Here is a 21262-nt window from a genome sequence, read left to right as displayed (position 1 = left end):
TATATATATATATATATGAGCTTGATCAAATGAAAATTATAAAAAAATTGAACAGAATCATGAGAATTATTAATCATCTGTTGTTTCAATTATATATTAAAAATAATCATATCGTGAAACCAACACTGAATTTTCTAACATGCATCATTTGACAATGTGAAATAACACAAGGTTATTGGTTATCACGGTTCTCATATATATTGAAAACCACAAAAGGTTGAAAATCATGAGAACCAATAATGCATATGTTATTTCACATGGTGAAATGATTCATGTGAAAAATACAGTGTTTGCTTTATAATGTGATTATTTATAATATGTTCAATTACAATATTAAACAAATATTTAAATCACCGTCTATAATAACTAGAAAACGATAATTTGTCAGGCAAAAACACTATTTATTTCTATCATCTAAAGTATAAATTGTTATATTTATTTCAAAACAAAAAAAAAAACGGTTTATTTATTTCTAGATATTGTTTTTTCCATCTAAAAAAAACCCAAAAATTCACATTTAAATAAGTTATTTTGGTCATTGATATGATGTATTCTCGACAATTCGCTAAATAATATCGAAATGTAGAATCTGACTCAGAACTATCAGTCTGTTTAAACATAACACAGAGACGCATTTTCATCTATCATGCATGTTTTTCGTTAACGACCATCGCTTTAATTCTCTCGGTCATCTATGGCTGGTAATAGCATAAATAAATACCAGTTTGTAGACCCAAATCGGTTTGGATTGTTCTTGTTAGATTAATTAAGAGATCGCATTACAAACGGAATTATTTTAAATACAGGATAAACGAAAAATGAATTCTAATAATGACGTATCAAGAAAGAATAACATAAGAAAAAGGGAAAAAAACAACTTACCATGAAAAAGCAGCTCGGTGTTCTCTTCAACCTCAATTGCATCAAAGTCATCATAGTTATAGCATGTGAGTACCAGATAGATATGTAGCCGAGGACAACTTGCCGATAAATACTAATCAGTAATCATTTCTTTCTTTCTAAATGTTATATGAATGCATTGAAAGACAGTACATAGACCAAAAATCAGTTGAAGTGTGTTAACGTTTGAACTTCATTAAACAACATAAGTTTATGAGTCTTTACTGGTTATAAGCTTACAGATTAATGGATCGATTGGTGAAATTTTACAGAATATGAACAAAAGTTCTTACCTTATGAGTGCGGGTTTTATAGGTTTTAAGAAGAAAAAACACAGAACGATGTACGAAGAAAGCTGAATTAGTACTTGCCGGCAAGTCATCCTTGGCTGCACTACAAATACCTTGTGTCCACATGCAACAACTTGGATGAATGCATGAAATGGAAGGAAGGAAATTAAGAAGATGAAATGATGATGAAGAAGAAAGAAGTTGGTTTCTAAATATGGAAAGATGAAGTAGAAAGAAAAAAAATCAAATGTGGGACTTGATTTTTAGATATGGAAATTAATTAAACGGTCTCTTTCTTTGGATATATATATATATATATATATATATATAAAGAGGATGATGATGATGATATACATGGAATATGGCATGGCATGTGAAGCTAGGGTCCCATGGTATAGAGCAAGTTGCTTTGTGGTCTACCTCATCCACTTTGTTATGGGGTTAATGTTTGCATTTTCCTTTAACCAATTTGGGTTTGCTTGTGAGCATCTCGACTAATTCAAGAGTTTTGGAGAACAGCTAAGAAATTTTCTGGTGATTTTGTAGAACCCGAATCATTGACATCTGATAAGAATCTCTAAATACATGAACTTTATTGTCTGTTGAGCTAACTCCACAATTCCTAAAGCATATTGTCATTTGATTTTATGGGTGTTTATTTTGTGTTAGGTGAAAGTAGACCCTTGCAAAAACTTTTACTCAATTAAAGTTAGGTTTCAACTCATGTTTTTACCACTGCAGAAACATCATATCTCCAAGATATATTTGCAAACTGGCATTCTTATTAACTTATAGATTCTAAAACCTAGAATTTGTCTCGGTCTTAATGAACACGTCGTTAAGCAGTGTTGCAAAGTCACGATACTGATCAGACTGTAATGAATGTAATGATGAACAAGATTATTGAATACAAATTGGGTTTGAAGTAAAAACTGTCATGTTTTAAGTTGAGTTTTTTATGAGAAATATAAATCCGCTAAAAGTTAGAAACCGTAAAAGACCAATTTCATGTATGTAAGTGAAACAACACATGTGAAAACAAATTCATGAAAAATGAACAAAAACCATCAAGTGAGATTGATTTTTAAGCTATGATTCATATTGTTTCATAAGTTTTGTTATTGTGTACGAGTATGAGTGTGTGTTTCATGTATAAACACGTTTTTGTGTCTTTTTCACATGCATAACATTCTTTAATATTTCATTTATGAAACAACACTGTAATAAACTTGAATTCATTCGTATTCCACATATATATATATATATATATATATATATATAGGGGCTCATTCAAGGGAGAACTGGTTAGTTTTGTGGTAACCGTGAGATCCAATCTCAACCACAAATCAATAGATAAATTAGGAAATTTATAATTTTGGTAATTTTTAATTAAAATTTTAATGCAATGACATTTTTGGTATTTTCTCTTGTCTCTCCTCTCTTCTCTCTCTGTCCCCGTCTTCCGGCCACCGTCCTCCGGCCACCATCCTCCGGTGATACCACAGTGTGATACTCAAACACATATAAGATGCATTGTGATACCACTGTGTTACATATCCGATCGACCGCACAAACGACCACAGTGTGATACCCAATCACATATATGATGCATTGTGATACCACTATGGTATCACCGGAGGACGGTGGTCGGAGGCCGGGGGACGGAGAGAGAAGAGAGAAGATAGGAGAGAGAAGAGAAAATACCTAAAATACCCTTGCATTAAAATTTTAATTAAAAATTACCAAAATTATAAATTTCCTAATTTATCTATTGATTTGTGGTTGAGATTGGACCTCACGATTACCACAAACTAATTAGTTCTGATTTGATTATGCCCCTATATATATGTCAATAAAAAAATCTATCTACAAGACAAAAGAATTCATTCACAATAATTAGTAATAATTAACAATGATAAAATAAAAATTAATATTAATCGGATGTATAAGTAAAAGAAAAGCGAGAACAGGTTTTTAGAGCTTATTGAAATGGTACACCAATTAACGTTTCATTAAGTTAGGTTATTAGCTAGTTTTTATTCATCCAAACAAGACTTTTGTAATAACCTTAAAAAATAACTTAACTTATATTTGTTAAACATGGCTTAAATATCAGTGGCAAGATCCAACATAAGTGTATCGATATTAGGGGTGTTCGAAAAAATCGTTGACTGCTCAAACCAGTCAAACCGGACCGTTTTTGATGGTTTGAGCTGTCTGGCAGTCTGATCCCTGAAAAATTGTCAAACTGTTCAGTCCAGTCTGAACCAACCACCGTAAATATACACATATATTAGTTTTACTTAGTATTCAGGTTGTAGATTCAACTTTATGGCACAATTAAAAAAAGTTTGTCAAAGACATTATGTTTTTAGTTTCATTTCTCTATTGACCGATGTCTATCTAAATTGGCAAAATCCCGAAGTTAATCCGAAATTTTAAATCGACATTCGACTTGCTCAATGTTTGTCCAAAATTCCAATTATTGTTAGTGCAATTGTTAACATTTTTTCAACTCAACGTTTATTTTAGTTATAGATATAAATGTATTTTTTTTATAATTTGATATCCTACTTTTTAATAATATTACAGTGGTAGAAGTTTCACTTTGAATATATATTTTATATTTTACTAAATTTAAAGCCCATAAGAGGTCCAAAACGCCTAAAGTGGTCAGACCAAACCTTTTTTTGTGGTCCGGTTTGACCAGTTTGGTCATATGCCGCCAAAACCGCTCGTTATTGAAACTTTTCTAAACTGCCATTACAGTTTGGTTTGTGGTTTGAGGGGTTAAACCGCTCAAACCGCACCGCGAGCATCCCTAATTGATATAAAGATAGGGGTAGGCTAAATGCATCCCTATATGGCTATATATTGTCAAGGGTGTTACCAGTTTAATGAGACTCATATTTTATTCAATCACTTATACATGACTGTTTGGTAGTGGCTTAATGATATAGAAAGTGGCGTATTCGATAAGTTTCTAGGGAGAACTTCATGCAAAAAGCCATGTCTTTTTCAAACCTGTTTCTCCCAATTAAAACAGACGTTCATTCTATTTATAAGAAACCCTCTCAAACAAAAACATTCTCAATCTATACAGACAGGTTAATCCATGCAGACAACTTTATCCATACAGTACTTAATTAGGGATTGTTTATCTAATTTTCTATTAAATCTTGTACGGATAAATATGTCGGGATACATTTGTCTATTCGGATAAAAATGTGTTGTTGTTTACTTTTTTTCCTTATTCGATACTCTGAATAACAGAAATGACCGTTTTATCCTTCAACATGAAACAAACATTATTTGATATTTCTATATGACAAAAGAACTACAATATGATTATTTGAACACATTTCTTAAAATTTAAACGATCGATTAAGTTTTACACAACTTCTAGAATTACCCAAATAACATACTGTTTATAATATGTGAAAACAGACAGGCTTAGACTTAATGAAAAATCAACCAAACAGCCTAAATACATCCCTATTTGTTAATATTTTTTTTCTCACACACATCAATATTAAAACAAGAAAATAAAATAAAGGAAAATACATTTTTTTCATTTGTGTTCTTGAAAAAAAAAAGAAAATTTTTTTTTTTTCGAGTTCTTGATCAGAAGAGAAAAAAAGGTAAAGATGTTATTTTTACAAATTTATCCTTTAAAATATGTCTTTTATAATGAAGGATGTGTAAGTTTTGTAGTTTTAGTAATCTATACTATATTATAAAGCATTTGGCCAAAAACTCTTAAAACCATTTTTTATGCATGAAGTACTGTTTATTGATGCATATTACTTGAAATTCAAGATTACAAGTAAATTGTGTGTAACTACAATTTATTAAAGTTTTATGTTTGAATTCGTATAACTAACTTCAGATAAACATAATCAAATAGACGATAACCATTTCATTTTAAATATAAAAAAACTAAAATATAATTAGGATAATCATTGAATTCTAATAAAATACTTAATTATTATATTTATAAAAAATTATATTATTAAACCAAAAATAAAAAATTGAATTAATGAAATACACAAAAAATGAGAAATTTTAAATATTTATTTGGTATTAATATCAATTTTTTTAATGATATTTTCATATTTATATTTTATTCAAAAATAAAACATTACGTCTTCTCAAAACCACATAAAAAACCGGTAATATAACATCGACTAAGACAAAAAAAAAATGAAACACTAAAATCGAGATGTATCTCGCCGCATTGTGCGTATACTCTTCTAGTTTTTTTTAAATGGTTTTAGTTTTTTTTCTTTTTCTTTCACTTTGTGGGAGAAAACTTATCATTATTTTTCTTCTTTTTCTTTCACTTTGTGGGAGAAAACTTATCCCCTTTCCCTCCCTTTCCTTTCTTTCCTATCATTAAAAAGATTTCGAGAACACAATGTTATTTTTTACATTTTTAATACACGGTTTTATCTGATTTTGATATAAAATTGAATGTACAAAGCATTCACCTTAGAGATTTTAGGTGGATGACATTATCGGGTTGGGTTGGATTATGAAGGACATATATATATATATATATATATATATATATAGGGCCGGTTCCGTTGAGAATGAGAGTTAAGATGGGAATAGTAAAAAAAGATTTTCACCCTTGGACGCACATTAGGACGAGATGCCCTGGATCAATCCATGTATCAAGCGTGATTCATGAGTAGGTTGAGATTGAAGGTAATCGAGGGTCCAGATCCCTTCTTATGTTTCTCACCGCAACTCTACTTATCATACGATCCTTCACACACACATACACATATATATATATATATATATACACACACACATACATCCTTCACCGCAACTCTAGTCAACATTTGCAGCTTTGACCGAAAAGTATCGGATAGTTTCTCGCATGGGTATGCAGAAGATAGATGAGTAGTTTTGTAACTTTTACAAATAAGTGGTATATGTGAACCCATGTGATACAACATATGAATTTTATGGGTCATATCTGATCTTGATTGTATGAAAAACTAGGATCACTTTTTTACCACTCAAATATTTATTATTTTAAAAATAAAATATAAATGGTGTGAGTGTGAATGATGGTTGTACATATTTATAGTTAATGGTTTAATGGCGTGCAGTAGCCGACCAGGAAAAACTGAAAGAAAGCAAAAACAGAAAGAGAGTGGGCCCAAAATATTTAGTGATTGATAATGGTATCTTTGATTGGGCCCAACCCAACTCCACCTTTCATTATTTCACAGTCACACCACCCTCTACCGCCGCATTTCCTTCGCCTTTACGGATGTCGGGACAATTTTTTTAGGGTTAAATGCATTAAATAATAATTTATTTTCATAAATTTTTTTATTACAATATTTTATTTTTGTTTTTATTTATTATAACAATGGACTTTTAAATAATTTTTATTAAGGCATTGCATTTTAAAAAATCTACTCATTATAGCAATGGGTAACTTGTTACCTTTTAAACCGATTAACTCATTGACTTTTTTTGTTTGTGTGTCTTTTACGAGTTGATGTGAATGACACGTCATTTTGATGACTTAATTAAAATAAAAATAAAAACTTATTTCAAATTATTATTAGTAATTTTCATTTTTCATTACTATGATTTAAAAAAACATTTTTTTTTGAATTTTTCTTGTTAAGTTGCATGCAAATTAAATATTTTAGAATAAAATATTTCTTAAATAAACATGCTACATTATTTTTCGAGATATATTTTGTTTGTAAAAAAAGTAACACTTCTTATTTTATGTTGTTCAAAAAAATACATATCTTTTAAAGTTCTCTCTAAAATGTTAACGAAATAAATTGTGTTCTACAATTTTTTAATATTGTTATATTAATAAGTAATTCAAAAAAATCTAATTAAAATTAATATATTTATACGTCAAGTAAAAGTTATTGAATAAATAAAAAATCATTTTTTGGTAAAAAGAAACAATTCTTATTTTCTTTTTTCAAAAAACACATATTTATTTTAAAATGTTAGCGACATAAGTTGTCTTGTACTAGTTTTATTAATATTGGTATATTAATGAATAATTTAGAATTTTTTTAATTCATTTAATATATTTATTAAATAACATATAAAATATCTAAATATTAAAATTAAAAATACATTGTTTAATAAGAACTAGTAGATACTATAATAAAATAATTTTGAAAGTAAATACCTTATAGATTAAATGTTTCAAATCCAAATAAAATAATTTTGAAAGTAAATAATTATATTTCAAAATTAGTTTATTATAGTATCTACTAGTTCTTAAAAATACATTGTTTAATAAAAACTAGTCGATTCACAAATAGTAAAGTAGGATTGTTAATGAATTTGAGCATCTAAAGAGCTATTTATTTGGTAATTCTCGAACTTGATTAGGTGTCCAACACGACAAAACAAGTTCACTATAATGGGTCGAGCTCTGTAACACTAACGTCTCATTTAGTTTGCAAGATTGGATTGGATTGGATTTAGAAAGATTTGAAATTGAATTTCATTTCAATTCTATGTTTGGTTTGAAGGATTTCTCGGATTTGAAATCCCGTGATTTCATTAAAATCCTTAAACATAGGATTTTGAAATTCCATGCAGGTTGTAAGGATCTCGTAGGATTTGCAAATATGTTAAAAATATTTGTTTTGTAATAATCAATTAATAAAAATATAATTTAATTATTTTTATGATTATTTATCATTTTTTTATAAATAATGGAACTTAAATTCCATACTGAATCTTACAAACCAAACATATCAAAGACTCCTAATCCTTCCAAATCCAAGTCCCTCGAATCCCAAACCCTTATATGAAAATCCAAATCTCTCAAAACCATTTCATCGAAGCAAATGCCTCGTAATGTTCAACTCGAATCGTTTGAATGCTTGATTAGAATTTCCTAATCGATTTGACCCATACGAACATACACTTTTATCGTGTCGAACATGGTCATTAATACAATCAAAATATCAAGCTCGAACCAGAAAACGAGTTAAATGATCTCGAGTTCCAATCCATAAACAAGCTTATAAAACTTAATTTGTAGATCATATAATGTACAACTCGGAACTGTTAAAATACGCATCAAGCTCAATATTGGGACTCATAATATTCAAGCTCGAGCAATATGTGTGCATCTTTCATGCTTCCATTATACTGTCAAGTCGTAGGTTCTAAAAACCTTTTAGGGTCGAGCATTACATAAACAAATTTTAGAAGATATGTTTTTGTAATATATGAGTTTTATTCCAATATTAGGAATGATATCTTTACAAGATTCTCCAAATTTTCACAATGTCTATATGACTGCATGTTTGTTAGTAGGTTAATAAGCTTACCGAGACTCATACTTTATTGTTCAACTACACATGACTGTCTGTTAGTGGCTTAATAATATAGAAAATGGCTTATTCAGTAAGCTTTTCGAGGGGAGCTTTATACAAAAAGCCAAGTTTTTTTTTTCCAAACATGTCTATACCAATTAAAAAAGACTTCTTCCATTTATGAAAAAACTCTTTCAAACAAAAACCTTCCTAATCTACACAGACAAATTAATCCACACAGATAGCTTTATCCATACAGAACCTGTTTGTTAGTAACTTAATGAGCTTAATGGGACTCAACTTATTCGGTCAGCTATATATGACTGTTTAGTAATGGTTTAATGATATAAAACATGGCTTATTCAGTAAGCTTCTTGGAGGCGAGTTAAAGTCAAGTTTCTCCAAACCTGCCCCTATCAATTACAGGTGCTCCTTCCAAGTTCCATGTATGAAAAATAACTCTCCCAAACAAAAACCTTCCCAATCTATACAGACAATGATATCCACCACATAGACAACTTTATCTATACAGAACTTAGTGAAAAACCAATCAAACGGTCACCTATGTGTTGGATGTTGGATGTAGATAGGGAGATCTAGCTCATATTCAGTCAAACTCATAAAACGATATCAACTAATGTAAAACCCCTATAGATAAACTCCAAAACTTTATAAATAACCCTTGTAATGAGTTAGAGCAGCTTACCAACGATGAGCAGGATCTCGAATCTGAGTCCTTGATCGAATACCAGCGACAGATGGACCGTAAAACTCATCTCACTGCAGATGCGAGAAGTTAAAAGATTCAACTGCTACCAGAAGCAAGTAAAATATGAAAAACTCGACACGTTTACCTTATCCTTCTTTCAGAATATGTGGGACCGTCCTATTCTTCATCGAAAACTTGACCTGCGTTTTCGAATGCATACAACAGACATATGCAAAAGAAAGTGACATATTTCCGATTGTTTTTTAACGAAAAAACCAACCATGATTACTGTTATGAAATTTACAAGGAAAAAAATAAAAGTATTTCCCTATTGTACGAATGTCATCCAGGCACGGAGTTCAGAGATTATGGTATCTAGGAAGAAGGCGATAAGTTTTGTCTAACAAACAATCTCCCCTAATTAAGAAACAAAGCATAATTACAATGTACTTGTGTCCTTTTCGTCTACTCGTCTGGTTTAGGCTGGAGGCATCACAGTTCATGGCTGTTTTGATGGAAAACGGAAAGATCATTAGAACCAAATAGTCAACAGTTACGCGGTAAACAACTAAGCGCATCTCAAACATATTCTCTAAAATAAAGAAAATGGAGATTTTGTTCTCTATTTTGCTCTAACAGATTCTGTATATTGTTTCTCTAAACAACAGAAAACTCCAAGTTTAGAGAATTCTCTAAACCTAATGTGGAGAGAGAAATGATTTTTTTAATTCCCACCAATGAGATGGAGTTATTATTATTTTATATAAAGATTTTTTTTTTCATTGTATTGGGGTACGTTGTTGCATGTATATTTCAAATGCAAAAGTTCAATATCTTCCCACGAATTAGTAAATTAGGCACTGTTCCTTTGCACTGAATAAAAAGTTGTGGCTCAATTTTCAACATTTCATCGTAAATCTGAAATACCTATGTATAGGGAATCCGTTCATATAATGCCGGATTCTAGGTGACTTGGTGATTTCTGTGTGGGAGTAGACACTTTTTTATTCATCTAATTCACCGTGCAAGAATGCAGAGAGGGATGTGATATTAATTTAGGGAAATTAAAGTAAATAGTTGTTTTACCATTCACCTCCTAGCAACTCTCTTCCACATTCACCAAAAAATCAATACCTTCACGGCTTCATAAGTGCTCAGGCCGCAACTTGCAGAGGGGGTATTTTTTTTAAAATTGTTTTTCATACTTGAAGATCTCGGAGTGGGCATGGCTTGTTTTGAAAAGTGGGAATGTGGGAATGAAGCTTTCAACCCTCCGCAAGTTGCCCCTTACGCTAATGGCACGCTTTCAACCCTCTGCAAGTGGCAAGCTTGTCTTGAAAAGTGAGAGTGGCACTTAAGAGTTATTTTAGAAAAGCTCCCCCTCCGCAAGTTGCATCAAGGGCACTTGCAGAGGTATTGAATTTTTGGTGAGTGTGGGAGAGAGTTGGCTAGGAGGTGAATTGAGCCGGGTAAAACGGCTATTTACGTTAATTTCCCTATTTTGAGAGAACCTCTGATCACTCATGAGAAAGTGAAGGTTTCAGATTTTCTTGACTCTAATTCTTCTAATGATGAGTCTGCACAATCTTTCCCGGAATAAAATTATAAACCATCTTAATGATATTTTTAATGTTGAAATCTCTAAAATAGAGAATCAGTTGAAGTTGAATGTAATCTTTTTCAGATATTTTAACTTTTGATACTCTATTTTAGAGAAAGTATAGAGAATATGTTGGAGATGCTCTTGTCTGAATGAGAATTGGAGAAAGAAGGGAAGACAACTATATACCTTAAGGCAACAGAACCCAGAAACTTAATAGCCATGATGCTTCCCTTGGGAAACAGGATTTGAACTAGATAACCTAGTGAAATGAGAGAAATGACTGAGTAGAACACAAAATAAAGTTTAGTTTAACGGATAATAAAACAAAATGTAAATTACTAAAGGATATACATAACTCATTCTGAGAACAAGAAGAAATGATTATGAGGGATGTTTACCCGCCACTAGCAGAGCGTCCGGAGTAAACACCATATGATCCATAACCACTTACAGGAATCTGAAGCATATGAATGGTGATCATAACAAAAGCTAAATCATTTGTAGCACATCTTAAATGGGAAATAAATACTAGGAAACTAGAAGAGAATAAATGACTTCAATTGTATTAAATTGTTACCTGGGAACCGCCATAATTGTCAGCCGAAGGCAACTCTGGATCATATCTGCCGGAGTGAGAAGCATGTCCACGTCCACGGGAATTACCATCACGGTTTCCGTATCTTGATGCATCTGGCATGTCCATGGACATGGGAAGAAAAGGGATAGCAGGTGGTAGCGCCGCTCTAGTGCCTTCCATCTCAAATACATTGGCTCTTAAGCGTGTGGTTACTTGTAAGAGAGCACTACTAGCAACATTAATGTCTCCTGAGATCTGGCAAACATAAGTACTATTATTTGTCAAGATGTTTTTTGAAGTTTTTACAAGCCAGGGTTTTCACTGGAAACAGTCTCTCTACTCCCTAGGGTAGAGTAATGTCTGCATAGACCCTACCCCTAGCAGTGGCGGACCCAGGAAGTATTTTGAGCGGGTGCACATCTAATCGATCAAAGAGTTGTAAAATCGCAGTTGATGGGGGGAGAAATCATAGCAATTTGACTCCATATTTTGTCAATTTAGGGAATAAAATACATTTTTAAATGAAATCGACCTTAATCTTTTGAACATGTAGCAAGACTGTGTGTTACATTCAACGCGTTTTTAGCCAACGTCCATCATTACAAGAAACTTTTTTGGTTCTTGGTTGATTTCATAAAATTTTCTAATTTTTTTGGATTTGATTCGATTGTCTTTATCTTTCTTTTTCTAGGTTTCTAATTTTCTTACCTTACAAATCTAGGACTTCTAGTATTATATATGATATTTTACAATTTAAAGATAACTAATCAAATTAAAATAGCATTAGGGTTCGAGCAAATAAAAAATGACTACACACATTTAGTGCAAATCAGATTTAACAAATTTAGAATTTAGGACAAATCAATAATGAAATAAAATCAATTTAGAGCAAACGTAAAATTTAGGGGTAAACGAGGCAAAACAATAATGAAGTTAAAGCAATTTAGGACAAATAAATTCATCGTAACAGATAATATGCTTCGAACATATGAACCAGGAAGGATGGACTATTCCTCACGGATGGTGATTGAAGAATAGAAGTGGGAACAAAAACCCGTTGTTTAGAGAAGTTCTATTTAGATTTCAGTTTATCCCTTCAGTTTCAAAATATTTCAGAGCATCCTTCTATTTTTAAGAATTTTATAAGAAAACGATTTAAAAGATAAAAAAACTAAACACTTCCTACAAATGAGTCTCGAACCTGAGACCGATTGTAGACGGCAACTTTATCCACCTTACGACAACCACCTCAGCAACCTTAGATTATTGATATATATTTGGTTTCCAAAATATTTATGGGCACACTCAAATTAAGCGGGTGCACTCCTTCGACGTCTCGTTTTTTCCCTCTTCCGAAAATTGAGAGAAAGGGTGCACGGGACCCCACTCAACCCTTAATAGGTCCGCTGCTGACTACTTTCAAGTAGGGGATATACTGGGTATTTTCGGTACATGTTATTAAGAAGTTAGCATTTGTGAGTGTGTGGTGAGGTAACAGAAAGATATACTTATTTGCATGTGTTTGAAATTGATAATAATACCTGGACCATCTCTTCATCGTCGGATGCAACTTTGGTGAGATTGTCATTGCTTAGAATACGAATGTTTGCTCTCGTTAGGCTTCTCATTTCAGAAATAATCGAGCCACCTTTACCAATTAAACATCCTATTCTTGAGCTTGGGACTAGCAAGCGAGTGGTGAGTACATAAATTCCAGAATCCTTTTCACTTTTCTCACTGCATCGTGGCTGCAAACGCATTGCTGCGTCTATTGTTGGTGATGGATCTTCAAATACCTGTAAGACAACAAATCATAGTGGTATTCATCTTACGGAAAAGTTTCTACATCATTAGCCATTCAAAAGTTAATGATCCGAGAGAACTATGCATGCCTCTTTTGCAGATACGGTTATCAGACAATCATCTCCTTCAGCAGCAGAACTATCAACTTTGATGGATGCACCAGATTCTTGCCTCATTTGTTTGATAATTACACCACCTTTGCCGATCACAGCGCCAATATTCTCAGTTGGACAAACAAAACGAAGTGAGAATTCCTTTGCAGAGGCTGCCCAATCGCCCCCATCATTTTTGTAGCTCCCATAAGGACCCATTAAAGAAACCACACCCATAAGAGGAGGACCAGAATTTGGGCCCACGTAGCCGCCACCAGCTCTATGAAGATTGGATGAGGACAAGAATAAATGCTGTGACCGCGATGGATTATCATGAAGGCGAGATGCCAATTGATAGAGGGCATTCCTAACAACTGTAGCTTCACCACTTATCTAGAAAATTATAGAATTCCACTCTTTAGCACAAGTAACCAATCATCTATAACCCGATATTGCATCACTGGATTACAAACACATAGGATCACCGAAGTTGTAATATTGAAAACAATAACTTTTTCTCGGCAAACCATATTAAGAAGTAGAAAAAAAATTCTTGAAGATAATCTCTCTCTCCACACTCTTCGCAAAACCACAAAGCAAGTGCCAGAAAGCACCTGCAAATCACAAAAAATGTAATAAAGAGGGTTACCTGGAGAAGCTCATCGGTACTCAACGCACAGTTTGGCAGGTGTTCCCTACTCAGAATACGAATTTGGGCGCGGGTTTCACTACGTATGGTTTGGACAACTTGCCCACCTTTGCCAATCACACATCCAATCTGATCAGAAGGAACAAGCATTCGCACAGTAACTTGCTGAACCTCATCAAGTTCATCATCAGTAGGTGCTTCTTCAGCAATAATCCTATCATGCACCTTAAAGAGAGCATCCTGAGCAGGTGAAACAAGATCATCGCTATCTCCAAAACTATTTGTTTCCTCACCTGAACTATAGATAATGACAACACGTTCCTCACAGCCAGGCACGGATTCATTAATTCTAATCTTTGCCTGGGTGTCTGATCTCAGTTGCTTCACAATTTCTCCTCCCCTGCCAATAATACTTCCAATTCTTCTACCAGGGCACAAGTATCGGTACACTGTATCTTCTGGTCCAATAGCATGTGACTCCCTCTCATCAACAGGATTTGTTCTCTTACCTCCTTCACTTCCAGGGAAGTCAGGTTGATAATGAGATCTTTTCTCGTAGTCATTCTTCTGGCCAGCCATTAGCAGACAATACTATGACCAATCACTCTAGCAGAAAGTCGGAAACAACAAAAAGTATAGCTCTGATGAACAGAATTAGCTTCAAAAATCAAAGACTGCCAAAAGTTTACACGTAAACACATGCAAGAAACTGAGTTCACTTTTTAATTAAGTTGAGAGGATTGCAATCTCATCATAAAAAACATTAAATTTTACCTACTCTTATACACAATATATATGAGGCAAAAGGAATTTGAGAAAGAAAAAAGAGACATGCAGAAGAAATCCTCCTAAGCCTTTCCCTACCATTCTACACATTGTATTTTCCTCTCTACACTTTCCAGAGTACTTTTATTTGTGAGTGATCACACTAGTCCATTTTCTCAAAGTACACACACTACAATACGATCTGAGTTTTTTTAAGCAAGTACATATAGTCATACCAAGTTACCAACAATCACATAAAAGTCAAATGGATGCATTTCCACAAGGGAATCTGGGAAGCTAATAAATTGCAAATGCTGAAGCCTAAATTCATCAAACCCAGGCACTGGTTTAGGCGTATTTTACATCTCACAAATTATCATTCCTCATCTCTCCAAGAACAATTAGAAAGGCATGCACTTTTTACAAGCCTATGAGTTGCTCTAATTTACCAAGTGAACTAATTCCCACCTTCAAACTCAGTGCTTTATTCCTCAAATACTAAGTAAAAAAAATTCAAAAAACATGAGCTGTTACACCGATCACTATAAGTAGAAATAAATTGATCTCAAACAACAAAATCCACACCAGTGGTGATTCCAATTTACTAACTTTTGATCTCAACAATCAAAATGCACATCTTCTACAGAACAAAAAAACATATAATCTTAATTCCTCCATTTCCAAAAGAGAGAAGTTCAAATTCGGGGAAACAAAGCTTTCTAAATTCATTAGCGAATCAGGCGTTCGGTGATTAATTCGCCACAAAAGCATGGTAAGTGCGTGATTACACATGAATAAATTCTGAATACAATCGAAATTAATAATTAATCGTCTCAAACTAGCGAGTCGCAAGCACGGAGATCTATTCAAGCTTTAATACACCGATCAAGTGTTTAAATTAAGATACAAACCGAGTGATATATAATCGAAGTTCTCAATGAAATCAAATATAATTCGAATGAGATAGGGTTGAGGAACACTTACTGCGTGCAGAGTTGTGGCCGAAGGAGAAGACCAAGCACGATATGTGTGAGCCACAGTAGCAGTTGGGTTCAATTTTTGCTTTCTCTGAATTTTGTAGTAGGGTTTGAGCACCAAATGAGGGGCACCGTTACTGGAATTTAATTACATTTATCACCCCTCAAATAATGATAATGATATCCAACCCCCTTTACTTTTTAGGTAACGTTTAATCGGGATGTTTGGCTGGTTTTTCATTAAGTTGTCTATATGGATTAATTTGTCTGTATAGATTAAGAATATTTTTGTTTGAAATGGTTTTTTAATACATAGAGGAGTTGGAGTGACCTGTTTGTAGAAAAAGTTTGACTTTCTGCATAAAGCTCCTCCCTATAAACTTACTAAATAATCAACTTTTTGTATCATTAAGTCACTACCAAACAGTCATTATAGCAAAACTATTAAGTTGTGAGTCTCATTAAACTCGTTAAACTGCTAACAAACAGACCCTAAGTCGAATTTAGTCATTTCAAAAAGTTCGTTTTTGTCACATTATATCAAATCAAATGATCCCAGTATATCTCACCCGAGTGTAAGATCTAGGGTTGGATGTATGTAAACTTAAAATCTATTTTCAAAAAATAAAACATCTATTTTTAATTGATTATCGAGATTTTAATTGATTATCGAGATATTTAAATGAAATATTCTAGCACGAGATGTATGGACCCTTCTAGAACTTGCTTGGTTCTTGTTGATCCTTTTCTTTTTGAAGTATATAATATTTATATACAGCAAAAACAACAAATAAACCCGCACACCATCCTCACTATGGTGAGGTTTGAACCCCTGACCTCCTAGAAGGCCAAAGGCTCTTTAGTGGGTTGATCATTGTTTGGCCCTTCATGATCGATCATTCTCTAAAGTTCTAACATCCCCTTGATTAGTCTAGAATGTTCCGGCTTATTAAGCAACCTTCAGGCAAGATGTGACAATATAGCGTTAAATTTTGATTGGTGAAGATTGCTAAGTATAAAGTTATCTTGGGTTTTGATCATTTATTAATTTTGCTTCGGTTCATGAAACTGTTACAGTGATTTCCAATAACGCCTTATAAGATAGATAAACATAATTCAATATGGAATGTTTATTTCATAGAAACCTAACCAAGACACTGTTGAATTGTCTATTCACAAAAGGGAAAACAAATATAACGAATCAATCACACTATTCATTTAATTTATGTCGTAAAAAAAACCTATTTACAAATCTGTCAGTGTTGACATTTGACCCAAAACAAAAAAAACTCTGTTATTTTCTCAAAACATGTAGGTCAACATACATATTTTTTGAGTAAACTACAAATTTGGTTTTTGTAGTTTCTCAAAAATAACACTTTTCGTCACGGTAGTTTTGAAATTACAAAATAGCCCTTGTGGTTTGTAAAAACATTCGGATTTGTACCTTCCATTTAATGGCCGTTGAAAGATTCTGCTAAATGAAAGGCTTTTTCGTTTTTTTATCGATTATTTTGTCTTTTACCCAATAAAAACCGCATGTATCAAAATCATAAAATCGGTTTTGATGAAAGGACGAAAACGTCTCGTATTTAACGGAAAGTTTTAACAACCGTTAAATGAATGAACCAAATCTCGATGACCATCTTGTAATTTCGAAACTATAGAAACAAAAAGTCAGATTTATAGCTTTTTCTATAAATTTTAGAGAATCTAAACGTGTCATTAATGGACGTGGTCTAGATCTATCCCCACACAAGGCAAACCCCTACTAATGGGATGTTAGTGTGGGCACAAAGGCTTTTACACCCTATGAGAATTGAGCCTCAACTACAATTAAATATAATATAGTGATATATTAGAATTTTTTTTTAGGGCAAATTGTATAAAAAAGTAACGTATTTTAACTTGACTTATATTTTGGGTAACGTACTTTCAAAACTTCCGTTTTGATACTTAAGATGTAAAATTTTAAACATTTAAGTACTCGGGCAACTAGTTGAAACATTAACTGGTTACTATATTGATGTGCGGAGTGATGAGATGAAACTAGGTTGAACCGTTGAATAACAAATAATACTGAATTGGATACTACATCACTCGCCACATCAACATGGTAACCAATTAATATTTCAACCGGTTACACGAGTACTTAAATGTTTAAAACTTTGCATTCTAGTTATCAAAATGGAAGTTTTGAAAGTACGTCAACTAAAACATGAATCAAGTTAAAGTATATTATTATTATTTTCATGCAATTTGTCTCATTTTTTATTTAAAAAGAAACCATTTATTGATCGATGTTGACATTTTTTGTTGCAATAGAAAACGATCTAGACCACGACATTAAACCAAACCACGTTGAAGGTGATTGATTTCATTTTACGTTTTAAAATAGATACAGTTTAATCTACACCCATTTTAAACTGGAACAAAATACAATTTAATTATCTTAAGAGATTTTATGATCCTATCAAAATTGATTAGCTGATAAGCTAACGTATGAACTACCAATTAATTTATCAATCATTGGATAACTTATCAGCTATTTGTAAAATGAAACATTCTCAGTATATGATAACAAAAAGTATATCAGTATAGATTTGGTTAATGGTATAAATTTTATAAATCTTGCATTTTGGATATATTGACCTTCTAAACTAAATATTTTAAGATATAATTTAAACCCAGATCGACCACCCGTTTTGCAGGTAGCCCGGAGTCACCGTATTTGAATCTCCATGATCACAAGGGGATTTTTTTTCCTCCTTGAATTCAAACTTGAGACGTCCAGACACTTTTGACTTTTAGAGTCCAAGTTTAAACCAATCGAACACCACGTTTATGGTTTAAAATTGGTTATATTGAAAGTTACATTAAACGGTTTTTGGTCTATAAATAAAATGATTTTGAATTTGAACTTAAAATAGCTAAGCTTTGAAAAATGACAAAGAAAACTTGTTCTCGTGAAAAATTGATTGCTAGAATAAATGTAAAATCATGTACTATCATAAACTTTAATCAACTTGTTATATGATTGCCTAATTGAAAACACACATACAAATACCTATCTAAATTAAAGTGTCATGCAATATAGCAGTGATGCTATATACATCTTTATTTATATCAGAATCAGATCAATTTATGCATTGAAAATGTAACAACTTTGTCTCAAATTAGTAAAAAAAAAATTGGGATTTGTAAGCTTCTTATAAGCCTCAAGTTCTTGGGCTAGCAATAAATTACGATCAAAGTTATTATCCCAGTCTCTGATGATTTGAGTTTGAGGGTGATACAAATGGTATCAAAGCTGATTTTTGTACCATCGAGATGATGAGTCCTTGAGAGAGGGGTGTTTGTAAAATCTAGGTGAATTCTTCATCGTCGATACAAGGAGAAAGATTCTGGGCAAGCTTGACGAGGACGTCAGGTGTTTAAATGGGGGAGTTTGTAACAACTCATCTCGCATAGATAAAAATGATATATGTTACCTTCTTATAAGGCTCAAGTTCTTGACCAGTCTGTTGCTTCGAGCTTTCTGAATTCTGATGTAACAAAAAATGTAAAAATTAAGGGGTTGTTTACCTAAACACTTATCCGGTAAGCACTTATCGGTAAAATTCAACATTATCGCTCACTTACAAGGTAAGATTTTATTCACTAAAACGCATTGTATGCAACAATTTATCCCGGTAAGCGCTAACCATGGTAAAAGTTCTCGTCCTCACTTACCGGGTAAGACTCTCGATTCTTGCCTTCGTTCTTATCGGGTAAGACTCTCGATTCTTGCTTTCGCTCTTATCGGGTAAGACTCTATTCTTGCATTCGCTCTTATCGGGTAAGATATTTAGCCCTTGTCATATTCATCCGGTAAAGTAAAGTGACTTGGTAAACGCTTACCCAGGTAAGCGTTTAGTAAACGACACCTAAGTCTTAATATTGATATACCTTTTAGCAATTTTTTTGAATATTTATATTTAAATTGTAATAATTGAGGTGGTTAGAGGGTTCTTGTTAGCTTTGATGCATTGCATCATTATAAAAAATAAAACATTGCATTACAAACCAGAAGGGTTACATTTAATTATCTCATTATAATAACTTTTATTCCATGCAATAAATATTCTTCATTTTCATTATTTTTAAATATATAATATTTACATACATTAAATTCGTCTAATTCCAACAACCTTAGTAACTCGTCCACACCTCCATGGTCCGTTGACACTCCTCAATGGCCACTTGCATTAGACTGTTAGTGAATGTTTGTATTATATGCATGTTATTTAAATGCTTGTATAGGTAGAGATAAGTGGCACAATACACATTGACATGTTGCGTGAATGCTTGATGGTTTTAGTGCATCTAGATCCAGTTGATAAAAATGTCAATTTAAATAAAATTATAACATCAACTTTTTCGATGTTTGTACAATACCATACCAACCAAATAATATTGATATCAGTTTAGCAAGTATAGTTGATTGATACATGATATAAAATTTTACATATCAGTTATAATTAATTAGTACATGATAAAGTAACATATACATGTGTATTTGAATTAATTAGGTAACATGAGTCCAATATCCCCTTTAATTAGTACATTGTCATTTTGCATGATGGTTATTATCTTTACAAACCAAACAAATCTAGACACATAGATATCATTCCATACTTGCTTTATTCCAAAGTAACACTCCCACTAATTATGGCCATTATTACATGGGTGTTCATGAGTTAGGTTGATCGGGTTAAAGACATTTGAACAACTCAAAATAATATTGACGGTTTGAAAAATCCTAACCCTACCCAACCTAACTCAGATCAAAGTGCAAGCCAAACCAAACCGTACGGGTTGGTCGGATAAATTTATTTATTTTTGTTTAATCAATAAAATTAATAGAATAAGATTGCTTGCAAATCAATACAATTCATTTTGATTTAACCAAAAAAATTATGGTATCATCCAATCTGCTCAACCGATCTTTTTACTGCCTATTGGACAAACATTAATGAGACAATTATTTATTTTTTTAATAAAAAATTCAAATTCTATATATAGAAAGAGATATTTGAGATCATATTAGACCAATATGTTTTCGTAAGACCTGTAAAACTATATTTTTACACTTGAAACTTCACAGTAAAATATTGTAAAGATAACCTACCAACCTTCATAATATTTTTGCTTGACGGTTCAAAATTTTCTACCTTCACAATGTCCAAATTTTTCTCTCTTCATAATGTTCGGTTATGAAAATTTTTCTACCTTCACAATGGAGAAGAGACGTGTTTGGATAAACGACCCTTTTAGTTTCAGACGTTGGTCTTTCTTTCTGGTAGTTATATTTTAATACAAATTAAATTATTTAATTTAAAGAAAAATTAAAAAGAAGTTAAGAAAAAGAGTGAAGTGGAAGGAAATTTGAAGTTGAGTTGTGGGTATCGAGACATAAATCTTTTGCAAAAAGTAAAAGGAGTTGATATGAAGAAGCAAAGAATAACAAAATTTTAGACCGCCAACTAACTTTTCTCTAATTTTCAACCCACGACTCCATATATATATA

At 32.3% G+C, this 21262-nt stretch overlaps 1 protein-coding gene across 5 annotated transcripts; it reads right to left on the bottom strand.

Moving 5' to 3' along the window:
• Nucleotides 1-9492: 9492 nt before the first annotated feature.
• Nucleotides 9493-15799, bottom strand: LOC112522926 (RNA-binding KH domain-containing protein RCF3-like). 5 transcript variants are annotated; one of them, XM_025132271.1, is made up of 8 exons: nt 15701-15799; nt 13952-14592; nt 13300-13695; nt 12949-13203; nt 11408-11662; nt 11229-11287; nt 11017-11110; nt 9493-9732 (listed from the first exon to the last, which is right to left on the bottom strand). In XM_025132271.1, the coding sequence occupies exons 2-7, from the start codon at nt 14528-14530 to the stop codon at nt 11041-11043; spliced, it is 1614 nt and encodes a 537-aa protein (XP_024988039.1). In that variant the 5' UTR covers nt 14531-14592; nt 15701-15799; the 3' UTR covers nt 9493-9732; nt 11017-11040. The 5 variants fall into 5 exon arrangements, 4 of the variants coding, with proteins under 4 accessions (XP_024988039.1, XP_024988040.1, XP_024988038.1 ...); XM_025132272.1 differs by having other exon boundaries at nt 13952-14557; nt 15701-15791; XM_025132270.1 differs by having other exon boundaries at nt 13952-14625; nt 15701-15774.
• Between the last annotated feature and the right edge of the window lie 5463 nt (nt 15800-21262).

This window comes from Cynara cardunculus (genome assembly GCF_001531365.2).
Source record: "Cynara cardunculus var. scolymus isolate 2C chromosome LG 12, CcrdV1, whole genome shotgun sequence".
Taxonomy (NCBI): domain Eukaryota; kingdom Viridiplantae; phylum Streptophyta; class Magnoliopsida; order Asterales; family Asteraceae; genus Cynara; species Cynara cardunculus.
This window is presented reverse-complemented; position numbering and strand designations above follow the sequence as displayed.